General features: G+C 35.7%; 1 protein-coding gene and 1 long non-coding RNA gene across 2 annotated transcripts; both read right to left on the bottom strand.

Annotated features, from left to right (window-relative positions):
* Positions 1-577: 577 nt before the first annotated feature.
* LOC143748808 (uncharacterized) lies at positions 578-5,363 on the bottom strand. Its single transcript, XR_013206836.1, has 2 exons — positions 4,864-5,363; positions 578-1,567 (listed from the first exon to the last, which is right to left on the bottom strand). It is a non-coding gene; the product is annotated as an uncharacterized LOC143748808 (long non-coding RNA).
* A 3,247-nt stretch (positions 5,364-8,610) lies between these two features.
* ela3l (elastase 3 like) lies at positions 8,611-13,448 on the bottom strand. Its single transcript, XM_077241014.1, has 8 exons — positions 13,317-13,448; positions 13,146-13,234; positions 12,723-12,820; positions 12,443-12,571; positions 11,612-11,748; positions 11,269-11,414; positions 9,323-9,475; positions 8,611-8,737 (listed from the first exon to the last, which is right to left on the bottom strand). Exons 1-8 carry the CDS (start codon positions 13,387-13,389, stop codon positions 8,720-8,722), a joined length of 843 nt encoding a protein of 280 aa, XP_077097129.1. The 5' UTR covers positions 13,390-13,448; the 3' UTR covers positions 8,611-8,719.
* Positions 13,449-20,098: the final 6,650 nt, after the last annotated feature.

Below are 20,098 nucleotides of genomic sequence, written 5' to 3'. Positions count from 1 at the left end.
ATTAGTATTTTCCCTCTCCTCACCCCCTCACAGTTTCTCTATCTCCTACTTCTGCTACCCTCTTTCACACAATAATTTCCCCCATTTTCTTGGTAATTTATGTATTTTTGATGAGAGATACAATATACTGTAGTTTATAACTTGAAATGGAGATTAGCAGTCCACACATAGTCCTTTGCTGAAAGTTAGGCCCATTTTGTTAATTCAGTTTGAGCAAGAGAACAGGGAACTGATCCTAGACAAGAACATAGTGACTAGATGTCCAGTGAAGAGCAATAAATAGACTAACAGATGGGCTGTGTCCAAGCACTGTAAAATAGATAAGAGGCTTTGTTGTCTTTACGTAATGATTCTCCAGTTGCAAATCACCAAAACACAAACAAGTGCAAGACTTAGATGCACTTGTTTGTGTTTTGGTTTCAGGCACAAGAAAACACATACAGATCTATATGAGGAAAAGTTGGTGCTAAATAAATTTCAGTTTCAATATACTGCATACATCATTGATTGATTTCAATGTGCATGGTCTATAACTTTGTTTCATTCTTAATTTCAGACAAAGAAACAAATGACCAGCGAGTCTCTATGACGTTTTATTTTAGTATAAAACATGTTAAAATAGTGAAATGCTTTACATGCATCTCAACACAAATATTTTAGTCTTTCACTCATTGATAATAGCATGATTTTTAACAGATTTACCATAGAGTAGGCAAAGAGAATTGTACACATATAAATTGTAAAAAGATGCAACAAAGTAAAACCACAAGTGAATCAGGCATTTTAGATGTTTGATGGGTAACTTTGCTGAACAATGCTGAACAAACCATACTGTCCTCACTGGCTGACAAGTGTGTCTATTTTTGAGATCCTTTTGCAAACTAGAACCTTTTAAATTTCCTATTCCTACCAATTGTGTGGTTTTCCAAAAATTAATGTAGAGCACATGCACATTTTACATGTTCATTTCACATTTAGTGGGACAATCAGAAATGGCCTGGGCCCTGTGGACCTTAAATATAGGGAAGAAGGGGGCTTAACCATAAAAAAGATTCTTCAAGCCCCAGTGAATTTAAGCAGCAGCCCTGTATTCACGTTTTTCAGTTTCACGCTGCAGTTAATAAGTATTTTTGCTCAGTTATCCGTGGCCCCTGAGTCTCTGCCAGCACCGGAGCCCTTTCCGGACAGGAGGGAATTTTGCAGGCCTTGTAGAGTATAACAAAGAGAATGAGAATAAGCACAGCTACTACTGAGTTACACACAATGGCCACTATGGCAGCTGCGGACAGCCCAGCTCTTAGTTCTGTCTCCATGGTGAGTTGACCTCAGGGATCTGATGTTCAAGAATAGGGAAGACACGTGAAATCACAGTTCATCTCAATGGGTTACTATGTTTCAATTTCTGCTGCCATTTTACATGATTCTTGAAAGAGCCAACAACACCATCTGGTTCTTCAGTGAGTAAGAGTGATCTACTGATCAAAGGTTTGCATCTCTGCGAAGGCGGACTGTCTTGTTTTTTGTTAGCCAGATCCCTAAGGAAAAATATTTAGCCTCTGAATGATTCCTGAAAAACAGAGAAAACAACATTTTCTTAATGTAACAATGTATAATCAAGATTTTAAAAAAATCTATAAATTTACTTACTAATAAAAAAACATACATACAGTGGGGTCCAAAGGCCATGAGACCACCAATGAAAATGTTTTGCATTCTTTTCTAAATTAACAAGTTTTCAAAATCCTGAAACTTAATTTAGAAATTTTATTTCAGTTTTAACAATAATAAAAAGTACTACCAAGTAAAACTATACTACAAACAAAAGGAACAATGTGACAAAACATGACTTTTGATAAAATGTACTACCGTGTTTAAAAAAAAAAACATCAAACCCATTTTCTGTCACAGACACATTTAAAAGTCCATGTATCTAAACCAAGATGGTTCATCATGTTGAATCTGTTTCTAACCTCATCTCCAGTTGTTTTCTCTACCATAAGTCTACCCTCGGTCAGTTCTCTTTTCAGAGATTATTGTTAGAGGGTCAGTTTATAAAGTATTAGAAAATCCAGAGCAATTCCACTCACATCAAACTCAAGTTCAGAGCCTTGGCTTGAAGTGAGACAACACATGGACAAGACTGATGAACATCAAACTCTCTGTTTGAGTAACGAGGGGACTTAGGGCACAACGTCATTTTACTTCCAATTTGTTTAAAGTGCCTCCCCAGAAACAAATACCCTCCCCTCTCCAATCCTATTATCACAGAACTATATGCATATTCTGTTGAATAATGCACCTGGCTGATACTATAGTAGTGCTTCTTTAAACACTATTTGCATGCAAAACAGATTATTCTATAGAGAGGAGAGGACATAATGTCTAACTTCTCCTGGAAAAAGGGTCCCACTGATGTTATATATAGGTCTGAAAATGTAAACTGCAGTATGACGTACATACTGTGTATTCTGTTAAGCTTAGCTGAGCTAGTCAGAATCAGCGACATTCTGATCAATAATAAGCTGAAAGCAATTGATGAGCCACAGTCTAACATGAACATTAGGGATCAGATTTGGGACTGCTGCCTTTCTGATTCATACATGTATACGTGTTTACAAACAATACTAGGGCATTATTGTATTTGTTTGTTTGATATTTACTTGATTGTTTCTTATTTTGCTTTGTTTTAATCGGACTTCAAATAAAAAATAACAAAACAGCATAATTTTCCATGCAATCCTACACAAGACAAGGAGTTTGGAGACTGGAAGTATGCTAATATTTACACCATCTCAACGCCTCCAATTTTATTGATGAGATGACAGTTATGTCACATGAGAGAGGTGAAAAGTTAACATAAAGAGCTCAAATAAAACCACCCACAAATACAAGTGTGATTGCTCTTTTTGTCAGTTTGCTTTGAAATGCAAAGAAAGAAAGACGCATGAAAGATATCTTATTTTGCTGACCTTATTGTAGGCAGTATGCATATATCTTCTTCGGTTCCATATGAAACAACATGTTTGCATGGCCATAGGGTGACCGCCATCAAACAAACCAAATGTGGGATGATTATAAGTTTGTGTGGGACAATGTGGGACATGTTACCAACATTAAAACATAACCTGAAACTGTTATATAATGTTTATCTAACTTAATAAAAACATCTGTATTCTGCCTTTCAGCTAATAAAAATTCGTTGTTCTTTAGTCCCTTCCAGAAAACACCATTACATCACAATGTAACATAACATGTCTTTATTTTACATGACATTTAAATTCAACATCACTGAGCCCAAAGGCAGCAGTTATCATGCAGATAACTATTTTTGAAACAGTTCTGACCAAGTCCAACTAAAATAAAAAATAAAAAATAATGAACAAATATAAACCAAGATTAATTTAGATCATTGACCGTCTTATACATTAAGAAACCAAAAACTTTTATATTTTTTTAGAAAGGGTGTGAATTAAAACAACCACAGCAGGCAACAAATTGATAAATTATGTTAAATTTTAATTTTAATTTACCGAATTATCTATTTGTTTTTCAAGACAGGGAACACATGGAACGAATCACCGCTCCACATTTTGATCGACAGCCGTCACAACCTACTAGTGACCGTGTTTGCTCCTTTGCTTTCAACCAACCATTGGATAGGCTTTTAAAAACGGCTGCTGTATTTGTACATCTGACGAAGCGCTGTTAAACATAGGTGAAAAACTACGCCGCAGAAAGAATAAATAAAATGCTTTCTTAAAAAGGCAAAAGAACGCATGCACGTTTTCTTATTATGATATTCAAAAACCAACAGACTGATGAAAATGCGGGACATTTTCTCAATATGCGACGTGCGGGACAAGGGGTGAAAATGCTGTGCGCTAGCCTACAACTAGTTGGGCATTCCATTATCTCACTAGTTATGTTTTGTGTGTGTGTGTGTGTGTGTGTGTGTGTGTGTGTGTGTGTGTGTGTGTGTGTGTGTGTGTGTGTGTGTGTGTGTGTGTGTGTGTGTGATGGCTCGTAATTGTGTAATTGGTTGACACCTCGTGTGTGATTGACAGGAACAGAATGTGAGTCCTATCCGATAGTCGAAACGAATTTGTGCGCCTTTGTGCCTATATAATATTTTTTTGTTCTTTGAATTAGTCAATTATTAAAAATAACATTAATTCATTATTACATAATGATTTAATTTCCATAGGCTATATTTTAAAAATAGAGTCGACTCTTCAGATATGCGAGCCAGCTCCCGTCGTTCACCTACAAGAGCCGGCCCACCTACAACGCAAAGCGGGACGGGTGGTCTGGTCACCCTACATGTCCAGGATATATATGAGCATATCTATTTGAGGAACACTGCAAAGAAGTTGACAAGTGTTCACAGCACTACAGTGCAGCATGAGACAACTCACGATCATGTAAATTTAATATAGGCCTACAGGTCTATTATAGGTCAACAAATAGTGGTCCTCAATGTAAATAGTTTCAATTATTGTTATTTTCTTCTCAAAAATAGGATGTTCATTAATAAAAAAAATGCAAAATGCTTAATAGGTTATATAAAAAAACATTCAAGCTGCATGACATCCAGCCTTTCAAAAACAAAATCATCATGTTGTAGGCTAACAGCGTTATAAAGAAGTTTGAGAAAAACAGCCCTACCCCCCTAAATGAAACATGAGGGGAACAATGAAACACTTGTCTGTCCAACAACACTATGAAAGCACAACAGCTGACTGCTGCTGAATACTAAATACAGCAGATAAGACTTTTTTCAAATGAGTAAGAAAATGGTTAGGCTATCCGAGACTTAACAACATTTTTACATAAGCAATAAATATTATGAAAGGATAAACTTGCCTGTTTATAAGATGAGAAAATGGTGCTCCATTCAAAACAATGCGATGCAAACCGTCTAGCGCCGCGCTGCAGTTTCTCGTTTCATCCCGATCGTAAATTCTGCTGTTATGGCGATGCTGCTTTTGCAAAGTGAACTTACCCGCATCTTTTACAATGACATTGCCAAGCAGCCTACCTCTAATGCGGATTAATTATGAGAAGTAAGTAAAATGAGCTGATGGCCTTACGTGCAGTCAGATCAAAAAGTTTTCGCTTAACAGGACACGTCGAAACAGACGGGTCCGTGTCTGACCGCGTTCAGCATCCAGTAAATCAGGTTGATTTGAAGCTTCAGCTGCTCGGAGATCGCATCAGTCATTTACTTACGCAATGTTTACTTTTCGAGTGTAGCTAATATGCAGATGAAGTGGCATTATTCAAAGCAGCTTAGAGTTCAGTCTCCCTGCAGTCACTGCATGTGCCGTGTAGGCGTGGTTGTCATTGTGTTGTTGTCCTGAGAACGAAAATAAACGTTAAACTCCGTTAACCAATGACAACGCGAGCGATCCAGGTGACGTAAATGTCCCTGCACTGTCCGGACTCGGAGGCAAGGCTCGGGTGGAGTCGGGAGGGAACTGCAAAGTGTTTAAAGATAAATCATTTTTATCAGCTTTTAAAATGTAGGCTACACGTGTATATTTAAAATGGTACTATATGGCTGTTGAGTCAACTTATTATGCATGACTAATTAAAAACAACAACAACAACATGTTAAAAGGATAAAAACAAAAAAGCGATTTTCTTGAAATTGTTCCAGAAACTAGCTATATATATATATATATATATATATATATATATATATATATATATATATATATATATATATATATATATATATATATATATATATATATATTCTTTATGATCAGTATCCTCACAACTGTGTTCCTTTCTTAAAAGAAATGGTATCTGCGAGGATTTCCAGTCAGGATTTAGACCGCACCATAGCACTGAGACAGCTCTCATTAAAGTCACAAATGATTTGCTCTTATCATCCGATCGTGGTTTTCTCTCTATTAGTGTTACTTGATCTTAGTGCTGCATTTGACACCATTGACCACAACATTCTCTTAAATAGACTAGAAAACTATGTTGGCATTAGTGGAATTGCACTAGCATGGTTTAAATCATATTTATCTGACAGCTATCAGTTTGTAGCAGTAAATGAAGAGATGTCTTATCGATCACAAGTTCAGTATGGCGTACCACAAGGCTCAGTACTAGGACCGTTGCTGTTCACTCTCTACATGCTACCTTTCTTCCAAACCTAACGAAACTCACCAATTCACAAAATTATCGGAATGCATAGTTGATATTAAAAATTGGATGACTAGTAATTTCCTACTACTAAATTCTGAAAAAACAGAGATTCTAATTATTGGACAAAAAACTTCCACACGTAATAACCTAGAATACCGTCTAACACTTGATGGCTGCTCTGTTAAGTCTTCGCCGTCAGTTAGGAACCTGGGTGTGCTCTTTGATACCAATCTTTCATTTGAAAGTCATGTGTCTAGTGTCTGTAAACCCGCATTTTTCCATCTTAAAAATATATCTAAATTACGTCATATGCTCTCATTGACAAATGCGGAACAACTAGTTCATGCGTTCATGACATCAAGGCTAGATTATTGTAATGCTCTACTGGGTGGTTGCCCTGCACGCTTAATAAACAAACTACAGCTAGTCCAAAACGCAGCCGCTAGAGTTCTTACCAGAACCAGGAAGTACGACCATATTAGCCCGGTTCTGTCAACACTGCATTGGCTCCCTATTAAACATCGTATAAATTTTAAAATATTGCTGATTACTTACAAAGCACTAAATGGTTTAGCTCCCCAGTACTTGAGCGAGCTCTTAACGCATTATAGTCCTTCACGTCTATTGCGATCTCAAAACTCCGGCCAGTTGATAATACCTAGAATATATAAATCGACTGCTGGCGGTAGATCCTTTTCCTATTTAGCACCAAAACTTTGGAACAATCTTCCTAACACTGTCCGGGAAGCAGACACAGTCTGTCAGTTCAAAGCTAGACTAAAAACACATCTCTTTGACCTAGCATTCACATAACACTCTATAGACTTCTATAATTTAATATTAGGCTGCTTAGATTAGGTCAGCCGGAACTGGGAAGACTTCCCTCAAATCCTGATGTACTCGTTACATCATAAGAAGAATGGCATCTACGCTAATTTTAGTGTCTTTGTTTATCCCGAGGTTTTCTCGCAGCCTGCCGGATCCAGGCCGTTTCCAGATCTGTCGAAGGACTTTCGCCTGGACCCGATGACAATGCAGTGCTGAAGTGCCAACTAGCCTCTCCCTATGGAGGATCCCTATACCACTCTACAGATAAAGCGTTGTGGAATTTTTCGGTTCGCGTACCTACCCAAAGTGATAAGATAAAATAAAAATTCTGCATCAAAATTTATAGACAAGTAGTTTGTTTAGGCATGGTTTGTAAGGAATTATAAACCTGCGCACATATATTCAAACGCACATAACTATAGAATCAATTCTTAATGCGCATGTGAACGCCATCAGCGTCTATCACAGGTTCACATTTAAAGTCTGTTTAGAGAGAACGGTGTCGTCTTAGCGGCCCCTAATTTAATAACAAACTATCATTTAGACGGAAGTGAATCAATCAAAACTAACTTTAGCTGGAAAAAACATTTTTCAAGAGCCACTATAAAACCAAACCAATCTCTGTTACCTTAAATTATATCTTTATCTCTGTAAAGCTGCTTTGAAACAATCTACATTGTTAAAAGCGCTATATAAATGAGGATGACTTGACTTGACTTGACAGTTCTGTGTGTTATTGCTGTTTTGCGTGCTCATTTATAAATGTAATACAATATAAAAGTAATTTGTACTGAAGAATGCAGTTTAGAGCAGCTATTAAATGATTCCTTTATGGTTTACCAATAACAAGTCAAGAGTCCCCATGGAGCCATTCGGAGTACTGCAGAGAGAAAAACTTCACCCGATTGTCACTCTTTGAGATATAGAAGCAAAGAGTTTCTTCTCACTAATTTGAATTTGTATGCCTTGTAGAAAACCAGGAATGAGAAATAATTATGCAGATTTATTTTTATACCACGCATCACAAAACAGCCAACAGGCAATCCTTGTTCCCCATACTCTTTTTGAATTTCAGAATTTCAATAAGTCTCATGTGGAGCCAAACCAGGTAACATACAGAAGCAATCCATCTACTCACATTCATGTGTAACACTCAAAAACTAAACTTATCTGTTTTCCTTAACAGCCGCAGTTTTATTTTTCCGCTGGCAATCACTTAACATTATCTTTAAATTATGTTTAAAAATTTGGCCATGAAAAATACACATTTTTATTTAAACCCACAGATCCCTGATCATGCTGTTTTCACATGATATTGTTGCATGTCAGCAGGTCATGATAATCATCCTTTCCTCCTACACTTGAGTGGGAAGCGATCATAGATAGCCTCACCTCCTTTGGCCAAATGATCTACTGAGGTACTGCAATCTTTAAAATACCATATCTTACATTCATCATGTTTGACATAGAGGCAACATAGCTGCCTTCCTTAAACTCTCAGGTGCTTAATCAGAAGACGCTTTCAATCAGCTAATTGGAGTTTCGATTAATATTTTGGCAAGCATATGGCAGTTTGTATTGAATCAGTGTGAGAGAGTGGGTAAGGAAAAACAACTGATGGAAGAAGTTGATCCCTTGTTGAACCATTATGTATTTATTTAATGTTTTCTTGGTGTTTTTTATTTGTTTGTTTTTTTAAGTAAAATAAGGTCAGCATCCTTGGTCCATCTTAATTGTTCATCATGACCTTCAATGAGCAAAGAGAAAAAGGAAATCTAATTAATTCATTTAATGCAAATCTCTTTGGGTCATTTCCAAAGCTCAGGCATTTGTTAACCACAATGGCTTTAGACAGAACTTAAAGGGATAGTTCAGCCAAAAATGAAAATTTTGTCATCATTTACTCACCTTTAATTTGTTCCAAACCTGTATGAGTTTCTTTCTTCTGTCAAATAGAAAATAAGAACTTTGAAGAATGTCTGTACTCTGTAACCAGACAGTTGACCGTAGCCATTGACTTCCATTGTATGAAAAAAAATACTATGGAAATCAATGCTTACCGCAAACTGTCTGGTTACCGACATTCTTCTAAATATCATCTTTTGTGTTTAACAGAAGAAAGAAACTCATACAGGTTTAAAACAACTTGAGGGTAAGTAGCTGACAGAAATGATGACAGAATTAATTTTTTGGGTGAACTGTCCCTTTAAAGAACTGTAAGCTATTAGTTTAACTAAATTCCAATATTTAATGCATGCATATTATCCATTAAATCATACACATTGTTGTGAATACATTATTAATGCAAAAGCATTATAATTTAATAGTGTACCTTGTCGATCCAGTCATTGAAAGAGGACACACGGGTGAAAACAGTAGGCTTCCTTACGGTATTACAGCCAAAACCAGAAACGAAGCTGGCAATACCGTGCACCTCCCAGATGCCGCCAGTGTTCTTACAGTTCAGAGGACCGCCAGAGTCACCCTGCATGTTCACAAAAAAAGCTATTTACTAACTAACTAATTGTATTGTCCTCACACATAAAATCATTGAGCTTTTTTTTTTCATACAAAAATTAGTCCAGTCATTTGAATTTGATTGACTTTTTTTTACACAAGAGCTGTGTGAGTCGGATGGGACTGTTTTTCCAAAAGACGTTTGAGTTACAATTCTTATCACTCGACGTCTGTGATTTCATGTAGGCTAGCTATGGTTTCGGACAGGACTAACATCAGTTTGCCAAAAAAAAAAATAATAGGTAATTTGCGCTGAAATTTTTACAGAGGTTGTGTGAGAAAACACAGACTTGGCATATTCGGACATTTCGGACGCGATTTAAATCACCTATAGCCTAGCTATAACCTACGTGTGTGTGAAATACGAATTTATCTCACGCCCCCCTGGAAAACATAGTCCAGTATGAATAGGGCTTAAGAGTGAGTTATTACTCATTATATAATTCATTCAACCGATTCGTTTTAAACACTGAATCATTCAGTAACAAAACACGCGGTTTTTGTGGCTTCATTTGTAATTGTATTTGTTGATGGCGCCAACACGGAAAAGTGGCGAGTTTGTGTCTAAAATGTAAGTTAGGCTACTCAATATCATAACTGTTTGTTTAATAATAATAATATTGCATTTTATTTAATGGCGCCTTTCATAACACCCAAGGTCACCTTACAAGCAATAAACAGGTCACTGCATAAGACAATACACACAACAAACAAGCCACATACAAATAAGGTGCATTAAAAACTCAATACAACATGCTATAAAAAACCTTGTATAAAAAGATATGTCTTAAGACGCGTTTTAAAAGTCAACAAGCAGTCGCTATTGCGAACATCAAGGGGAAGAGAGTTCCATAGGCGGGTTTCCATAGTTTCCATCGTTCTATAGAGTTTACCGCACTATTGTAGGCTATAAGCAAATTTGGAATAATGTGGCTCTTTGCTCGAGGGATATTGCTTAGATGAGTTGCATATCAAGTTACGCTGTAAACTTCAGATGTCTCACAAATGAAGTGGCACAAGTTTAGAACTGCAAGATGGATAAATTGAGATTTATTTATTTTTATTTTTATTTAAACAGAGATCATTCTCCCACGATTCTGAACCGACAACGGAACAAAAAAACATGTAATTGTTCTAACAAAATATTAGCCTAATTGCTGCAGTCTATTTAAAATGTCCAATCTGAGTGAACGGTTTTTTTTTAATTGGTTTGAATGAATGATTCAATGACTCACCCATCATAGGCCTATGGTTTCATTAGCCTATGTAAATACGGATTATAAATAGCCTACTCATTAAAAAATTGATGGACCCTACTGGATGAATCCGTATTTTTAATGAGTAATTTTTTGAGTCATTGTCGCTATCTGGTGGCGTAACAAACGACAAAATTGTTATTTGAAGTTACTTTTGCTCGATTTTGGTGAAATCCCTAGACACCGGTGTTTGTATTCAAACTATAAACTTTTATCCCAGTAGGCCTACTTCTGTGGTAATGATTTGTAACACAGAAATAACGATATTGTGATGTTGAAAAGACTGTTTGTGAAGTTGTTTCATTCCTATACTACAACTGCTCTCTCTGAGTCAGCGCCAGGCCAGCAAATTTGAATATTCCGGTTTAATTTTAGTTTTTTGTTTTTTTGTAAAGGTTTAATAGACACAGGCGAAACGTTGTCATCTCGGAATGAGATCGCAATTAATCGTGCAGCTCTACACAAGATACTTGCTATTGAACACAGACCGAATAACTCTACTCACATTGCAGCCAGCGACAACGCCGTCTCCACCAGCGCAGACCATAGATTCCTTGACGGTGGAGCCCCACCAGTCAGACTGGGAGCAGGTAGCGTGATCCGCAACGGGCATCAGTGCTTGCTGCAGTCTATCAGGAAGTGAGCCTCCAGCTGGGACACAACCATATAATACTTAATAAAGTATGTTTATTAACACTGTTCTGTATTACCTCACATAAACCCTAAAACATGGCAAGGGTTTGATTTACAGGGTCAGGTTTGTTTATGCTTTAGGAATATCTAAACAATTCCGTTATTATTACATGCGTGTAGGCTATGTCAGGTCTTGTGTGCACACAAGTACTTACTGGAGAGTCTTCCCCAGCCTGTAATGTAGCAGGGGTAGTTGTTTGGGAGGACGGAGCCACCAGGAGGAATGCAGCCCAGATTAACAGTATCACTCAGTGTCACAGGCTGGGACAACTTGATCAGGGCAATGTCGTTTCTGAATGAGCACAGTCACAAGTGAGAGCTGTTGTTTACACTCACTGTGTTGATGTCCACAGTCAGTGTCACAAAATAAAACCGACAGGGATGGGAAGCCATATATGATTTGATGACTGTACTGTATATAAATATAAACTGATTTGAGTTTTACATAATCACGTGATTTTATAATCCACCTTATTTATCACCTTATTTTAACGCCAAAGTAAGCTATTTTCTCTTAATGTGTGAGCCTTCCGATTCATTGGCCACTATATAGCCTAACTATGAATAACAAAGTGCTGTAAACAGTAAATTATTCACTGCTTAAATCAATGTGTTTATGATTGATAAATACAGATATAAAAATCGTTTGCATATTAAGCAACATAATTAAAAAATAGAAACATGTCTGGTCAATACGTTGATCAAATTCACAGATTTTAAACTCACTGCAATACTTTAAAAATAAAGTGGATAGAACTATTTTGAAAATTGTTTGCCTGTCATTTTAAAAACGGTCAGTTTTACTGTATTAGTGGTCGTTATACAAAAATACTTGCTCTAATAACCTAATTAAGTATTGCAGTGAGTTTAAAATCTGTGAATTTGATCAACGTATTGACCAGACATGTTTCTATTTTCTACCTTTCTATTCCTTAAAATGAAATATGACAGAATTTATGCAAATATCTACAAAGTATAATACTTACCCAAGAGCCACAAACATGGAGTTCCATTTCTCATGTACAATGATCTTCTGAGCACTGATGGTCGTTGAGCCGTCCTCATTTGCGGACAGGTCATGCTTACCAACATGCACCCTGTAGTTGCGCCCAGAACTACAGGAAAGAAAATGCATGATGGTTAAAATCCAGTTGAAAGCTATTGAATTCCTCATATTCAAAGCATTTAACATATTTGAAAAGGAATTGGATTCTGCACTGTCCAGAGATTAATATATTAGATGAACACTGGATTGGACTCTTATACCTGATGCAGTGAGCAGCAGTCAACACCCAGTTTTCGGCAATGATAGATCCACCACAAGTGTGATACCATGAGCTACCGCTCTGATACTGCAGAGAGATCTAATCGTGGGAAACAAAATTAAGCATGGTACTATTATGTTAAACATACAAATATAATTTAGATACTGTTAAAACAGTAGACCTTTGTACTAGCAATTCCAAAATCAGGGGTTTGATTCCCAGGTAATGCATGAACTGATGAAATGTAAGCCTTGAATGTTGTAAATTGCTTTATAATGTAAATGAAATGTAATGAAAAAGAGAGAACAGATGCTAAGGCAAAGTTCGGAAAGAAAATCTGTGGCAGAAAGGGTGGCTATTTGTGAGACAGAGGTAGTAACGAGAGAAAATGAGAAACAAAGGTTGACAAAATGTTGCTAAATACCTGCCAGGGCCAGCTGTGGGGTCTGGCTTCCTCTCCATTGACCACACGAGTGATGAGAGGCTCAATGGGTGGTTTTCCACAGCCAAAGGCTGCAGTAGAAATTCAGAATAAAACCTTTAAAACAACATCTGTAATCATTATGTTGCAGGATACTAAGTCTAAGTCTCTTACCGCTAGCGATGAGCACTGATGCTAGGATGAGGGCGAACATGTTGACTCCGGTCAGCTGCCTGAGCACTGGCATTGCCCACTTTTAAACCCTCTTTAGTAGTGATGTCACATTGGCCACACAAAATGATGAAATAGGTGCGGCATGAAGCATTCCACCAGTTTTGCCTGGAAAAACCTATCAGTTTCTGAACAGCTGCTTTCCATGAATCCATTCACATGGCCTTCATGCATAAACCTCTGTCTTGACCCAGTTCACTTAACCCTTGTGCTGTGTTGAAAGCCCTATAACACCTTTTGTGTTCCCAGTCAAAAATAACCAGCCTTTTAAAAATTGCTCCTAATTCACTCTATTGGATCCAATCTTTTTGACAACTTGTTTTCTTTCAATTAGCACAGGTTTTGCATTTCTATTTGGAACTGATTGATCTTGGCCTCAATTGCACCTCAATTTCGCCAATATTCAACAAAATATGGGAAAAAATTGCACTGTTAATCAAACTACTGTGTTTTAATGTTTAACTAGGAAGTTTGTTTTGAAATGCTTTTATTTTATACAAAATGGAACAAAGTCACATTTTTGGTGTTCCTGGTCAGAAAAATATTGAAAAGGCCTCGGATGTGCATGTGTGGATACATACAAACTCGTGCTACTGCACACAGACACACACGTTCATGTACTGTACACAAACAAACTATTTTGAGTGTACAGGCTTTCTTTTTCACAGGGGATGACCTTTATCCTCAGATCAAGTAGGCCTACAATCAGTCCGCTTCAAAATAAATACAAAACCTGTCCTAATTGAAAGAATACAAGTTGGGAAAAAAAGATTGAATGCAATATTTTGTGATAATATAGCATAACAAGAGATTTAGGCTATTAGCTACTTTTTTATAGGTCAGTCATTTTTGACCGGGAACACAACGTGTGAATTGGGGGATGTAGTTATACCCTGACTGAGTATAGTTAGTAAGTTTTAGTACAATGCGATAATGTTAACTGGCCTTTTTGGGAAAAAAAAAATCCTCTCCGGGTCAAAATGACCCAAACACAACCCGAGGTAAAGTAATTTATATACAGTATTAACATACAGTCTTTATCATACAATTTAGCGTTAACATTAGAAAGAGAGCATCATTTGGAAGGAAATAGCTTTTTAGTTTACATTTGATATTTGATCAACTTCTTAAACTGTCTCTTTTTTTTGGGTAATGTTTGAAATGTTTATAAAGATTAATAAAATGTATGTAGTAAATAAAAACTGCATGGGGCAATTCGCTAGCTAGTATATACAATATCGTTTTTATAGTTTCTTGTACTCTATTGTGTATTATGCTCACAAAGCTGCATTTATTTGATCAAAGTAAAAACAGTAATATTGTGAAATATTATTTTACAATTTAAAATAATTGTTTTTATTTGAATATGATTTTCAAAGGACATTTATTCCTGTGATGGCAAAGCTGAATTTTCAGCATCATTACTCTCTTAATATAACCATATTATCCATTACTCTTTCACAGACGGAGTTTATTGTCATTCAACAGTACATTCACAATATAGGCCTTCATGTACTGTACACATGAATACTGTCACATGATCCTTCAGAAATCATTCCGATATGCTGATTTGGTACCTAAGAAACATTTCTTATTATTATCAATATTTAAAACAGTTGTGCTGCTTAATATTTTTGTGGAAACCTTGATAAAAAAAAAAAATCTGGATTCTGAGATGGATAGATAGAGCAGCTTTGATATGAAATATATATTTATTAACATTATAAATGTCTTTACTGTCAATTATGATCAATTTAATGCATCCTTGCTAAATAAAACTATTAATTTCTTTAAAAAAAATTACTGACCCCAATCTTTTGAACTGTAGTGTAAATTAATCTCGATTTTCCCCAAGTTGTAATATATGTTGTTAACCCCCTCTTAGCCGCTGTGAACAAGGTTACATTTAAATGTACAGTAGGTATAACCTGCGGTCAAGTTTGAATGTGTTCAGCACAGCAGATGGTAAGTTCTCAGGGAAACGAGTTTAGTAGCAGGATTGACCCGTATCTGTATCAGTTTATTTTGTGGGTCAGAAAATTCAGCAAATAATATCGCAACTTTGAACCCACTGAGCACTCCTCAGACTTTATATGCTGTGTATTTACTTTGTATGACATGAAAGTAAGAGGGTTTGATAGTTCCTCTGAAAGTCATCATATCATAAAAACACATTCGGGCCAATAACTAGCACAATAAAAAACACATATTTCCCTTAAATATTTTAATGTAAAAAGCAACAACCAGTAAAAGATTTTGTAACGTAAATGTTTAAAAAAATAATAATAATATCATTGTGCAGAAAAGTTCTGCAGTTTGGGGGAATGTTTAATATTTTATATAAAAAAATGTAATTGTATTTTATTTTTGGTATTTTTCCTCAATTTGTAATAATTACAATTTTTACGTTTATATAAAATAGCAACATTTTACGTAAAGTTTAAAGAACATCTACATTCACTGTGATAACATGACAAATGTGCCATGATTTAGTGGAAGATTGCTTTCATCTACTGGAAAACAAACCCTTTTAATTAAAAATTAAATTAAACAAAATTAAAATTAAAATAACATGACAATTTAACTACAGCCACTAGACGGCTGTAGAGGATTTGTCATGAACTGCTCTGAGACGAGAAGGTTGATGAACCAAATGCAGTTTATTTACAGGGTTGTCCACAATTGTAGTCCAAATCCAGACAAGGGCTATAGCTATGGGGTGTGCTAAACAAGGTAATGACATACAGGTGGATACAATGAGTGCTGATGAGTCAATTATGGGAGATGTAATTTGTGAGGGAATGACAATAGTCTGTTGTGGAGTGCCCTATGGTGGCTCTCAAGGGCACTCCAGCTGGTGACTGTTACAGGATTACTCCTGGAACTTCTTTTTTTTTGTGTATAGTGTTGTCACTTCATTTCTGTGTATGTGTGTTCTGTGTTGTGGCTGATTTAGAGATTCTATTTGACAAATTGGAAAAAAAAATTGATTTTATCGCCTCCCCATTAATATCCAATGTGGAGTCAACACTGACAGAGTTGATCTGTTGCTCAAAGACAGTTGCAGCAGAATTTTCATGTGTTGGCTTGCATTTTTGACATGTCATGGGGGTTAAAAAAGTGGGCATAAGTTTATTTACAGTGTTTAATATGTTGTGTTAAATAAATAGCAATACAACAACAGTAAGCTGATGAACCACTGTTATTAATTGTGATATTTCTGCATTGCAAATAATTTAGTTGTAGATAATAGAAAAACAACAGACCCACGTCATGACATGGACGCACATGTTCTGATTAATTGACCCATTCATTTAAAGGGGCGTGTTCAAAATAATAGCATTTATAAACTGGATAAAAATTATAAACTATAAAAGTGTAGTGTAATAATTAATTCTGTGAAAAATCAATAGATTGTCCTGTATTAAGGAAAAAAGAAAGCAAATGATTCAAACATTGTTATAAAATGTGTTTCCTTCTGAATTGTTAAGTATGTTGGGCCGTTCCACACATTGAGTCTCATTCACTGAGCTGAATTTCTGCGTAAAATCTGCCCATGAAAGTTTTGAACAAATCATGATTTATCAATAACTTTCGTTCTAAAATGTATTCTAAATTTACAAAAAAATTAATGAACAACTGAAACCACTTAGTAAATGCAAAAATCACATACTATTGGTAACGTTACCTTGTAAACATGTTAAGATGAAATTTTAAACCTAGATAGAGATCTTGAATATATTTCATCATATATATATATATATATATATATATATATACTCACACACACACACATATATATATATATGTATATATATATATGTGTGTATGTGTCATACTGTGAGTACGTACGTAAAACAAAATCATGTACGTATGCACGTGTTGTAAATTAGGCGGAAAGTTTTCAAATTATGAATATATTACTGTAAAATTTCCAGAATAACTTTACTGGTAAATACACAACTGTTCACACATGATCTCAACTGTAATTTACCGGTAATTAACCAGTAAAGACTATATGTGTGAAAGGGGCTTTTGTTCGGAGGAACAACATAAATTGATTAAAAAGTTGATTGTAGTAAATTGTTCCCCTAAAATGATCTCAAATGCTTTAAAATGGCAACAAAAACCTGAAACACACGGAAGAAAATAGCATCTACTTTTAAAACAGATTAAAGAATAGTCAGAATGGCAAAAATTCACCTCCAGAAAGATCAAAGGTTAATCTAAAAATACCTGTAAGCGGTTACAGTCAGAAAACTATTGATCAATATCAGCAAGAAGCCCCCGTAAAGCATTATGGCATGTGCAGAATCATTTAAAATTTGTCAAGGAAAACATTGATTGGCCCAAAGAGAAATGGTGTAACATTCTGCGGACTGATGAGAGTAAAATTGTTCTTTTTGGGTCTTGTGATCATTGACAGAATGTCATGGGACCCCCGGGCACTGAAGTCAAGCCACGGTGAAGACAGTGAAGTATGTTGCCGCAAAAATCATGGCATGGGGATGTTTTTTATACTATGGTGTTGGACCTATTTATTATACTAGGGATCTGGGGCCCGTTCCTCGTACTTTGCTTAAAACATCCGAGATCAGATGAGACATCCAAAATAATATCATCGTGCTAATCGTGATCCGGCTAATTGGGTTTTTCGAACACACCTGTTGTTTATGATTTGTATCGCTGGATTGAGTTATCTGAGATAATTGCACGTTCATGCGTTGGTTTAAAAGGGGATATGTATCGATAGTAGAAACATTGATCAGCAACGCTGCTATTGGCTGTTCACCGTGGCCAAAAAGCGCACTCAGCACCCCCACATTATACCCACGCGAGCTGCTCCTTGGGTTAAATGTGAACTGACCCATTGTGGAGGGCGTCCCTGTGGGCCGCTCTTCCTCAGACCCAGAGGCCAGTCGCAGCAACGCCTTCATTACTGGTAAATGAGCATTAAATGATCCTAGTACACTGTAAAATAATTAGTTGCTACGTTAAATTAAGTAGGCCTATAAGCCCAATGGCTGTCCAGTCATAAAAACTGTTAAACGTTGAGTAGTAATGAATTGCTTTGACTTGTGAAACAATATGTAGTTAATGTACAAAAAAATATGTTGCCATGAGTTATTGATCACATTTCCCCCCAGTGTACTTCATTGCAATGAAATTGTGTTTACCTTTTATCACTTAGGGTGAATTGCCCTAATGTGGGACATTTTTTGCACTTCAGACTTCTGTGACATATTGCGATGTGTAACCAAAACATTATATCCACACCCAATACCTTTTTAAAAAACCCAGTATGTGTTCTAATCAAATCAAAAGAGAAAAATCAGATAACCCATTCATAAGAGAAATTATAGACATATTAGTGCTCTTATTGCAAGTTGTCTGAGAAAATCTGCAGCTTCCTAATGTGGGACAGTTGTGTTCCCAATATGGGACACTGAAAAATCTATGATAAAAGACCAAAAATCGCATTACATGTAGAATAGTATACCGAAATCTTATTTTATTTTAGATTATTTTTTAAATCTTAGTTAGTAATTGTCTTGGTTATGAATGGATGAAACATGTAAAATAACCACATTTTTAGTTATATTATCCATTTCCAGTAAACCAGTATCACAATCCATAAACAAGACGATTATATCAGTTATAGTGATGAATTTCTAAAACACCTAACAAATAAACAGAGAAACTTTGGACCAGAATAATTTGGTATAATTACAACTAAAAAATAAATGTACAATTGTTTCTGTTTCCTCTTTACAAAAGCAGCATAATGGCGAAACCCCTTCTTTAAACTTACTGATAAAATCATTACATGGATAATATCTATTTATTATTTTAAAGTGAGTTTCTTTGACTTGTTTATTACGAATTACATATTTATTCATATCTGACCGCAGAATCTGAAAAAAGGTAATGAAAATCCTGTTTCCATTTCATCAATGCCTTAGGTGAAACATTTTTTTCATTATTTAAGATTTGTCTAATATAAACATTATTAATATTTGTATTAAAATTAAAACAAAAAAAAATTAAACCATGCCCCACCATTTTTGACTCATTGAAGTACTGTCCCACATTAGGCTGATCATGCTGTCCCGGATTTGGAAACCACATTTCCTAATGTGGGACACTAGGACATTTGATAAAAATATAAAATATATAGTTTATACACATAAAGTTACACTATTTTTTGATGGACAAACATTTCATAAGCATATTAGGCTAAAAAGTAGCAGGATTGCTTTGTTTAAAATCTATTTAACTCGTTAAAATCAAATTTGTTAAAACTCTATGTCATTAAACTTCATATGGTTTTCACACAAGGTGTCTCCTTTTTTATGATTGCTCCACCCTCAAATATGATTGGACATTTGAGATGTCATGTGATTTTGATCACATGACACCACAGCTTTGTCTAACCCATAGTTTCACTGTCATTCATGTATTTATGGCCGACCTACAAACAAAGTATCTGTAAGTGCTTAAATAACTTTACTTCATTTACACTTGAGTTACCTATTATTTCTGAATGCAATATGAGTTGCAGGAGTCCACATACAGAAGAGTCTGCACAAAGCAGTGATACAGAGGTGGCCAGTGTTGTACTTTTCCTTTTAATGTTTGTTGCATAAGGCTTGTGTTGACAGATTTACCCCAAGTCCCCCTGCCCCACCACCCCGACCCTAGAAAATAGAGTATTTTGGAAAAAA

This window comes from Siphateles boraxobius, unplaced genomic scaffold, assembly GCF_051911475.1.
Source record: "Siphateles boraxobius isolate OS27281-9 unplaced genomic scaffold, OSU_SipBor_1 24, whole genome shotgun sequence".
In the NCBI taxonomy this organism is placed as follows: domain Eukaryota; kingdom Metazoa; phylum Chordata; class Actinopteri; order Cypriniformes; family Leuciscidae; genus Siphateles; species Siphateles boraxobius.
Note: the sequence above shows the minus strand (reverse complement) of the source record. Positions and strands in the feature narration are given on the sequence as shown.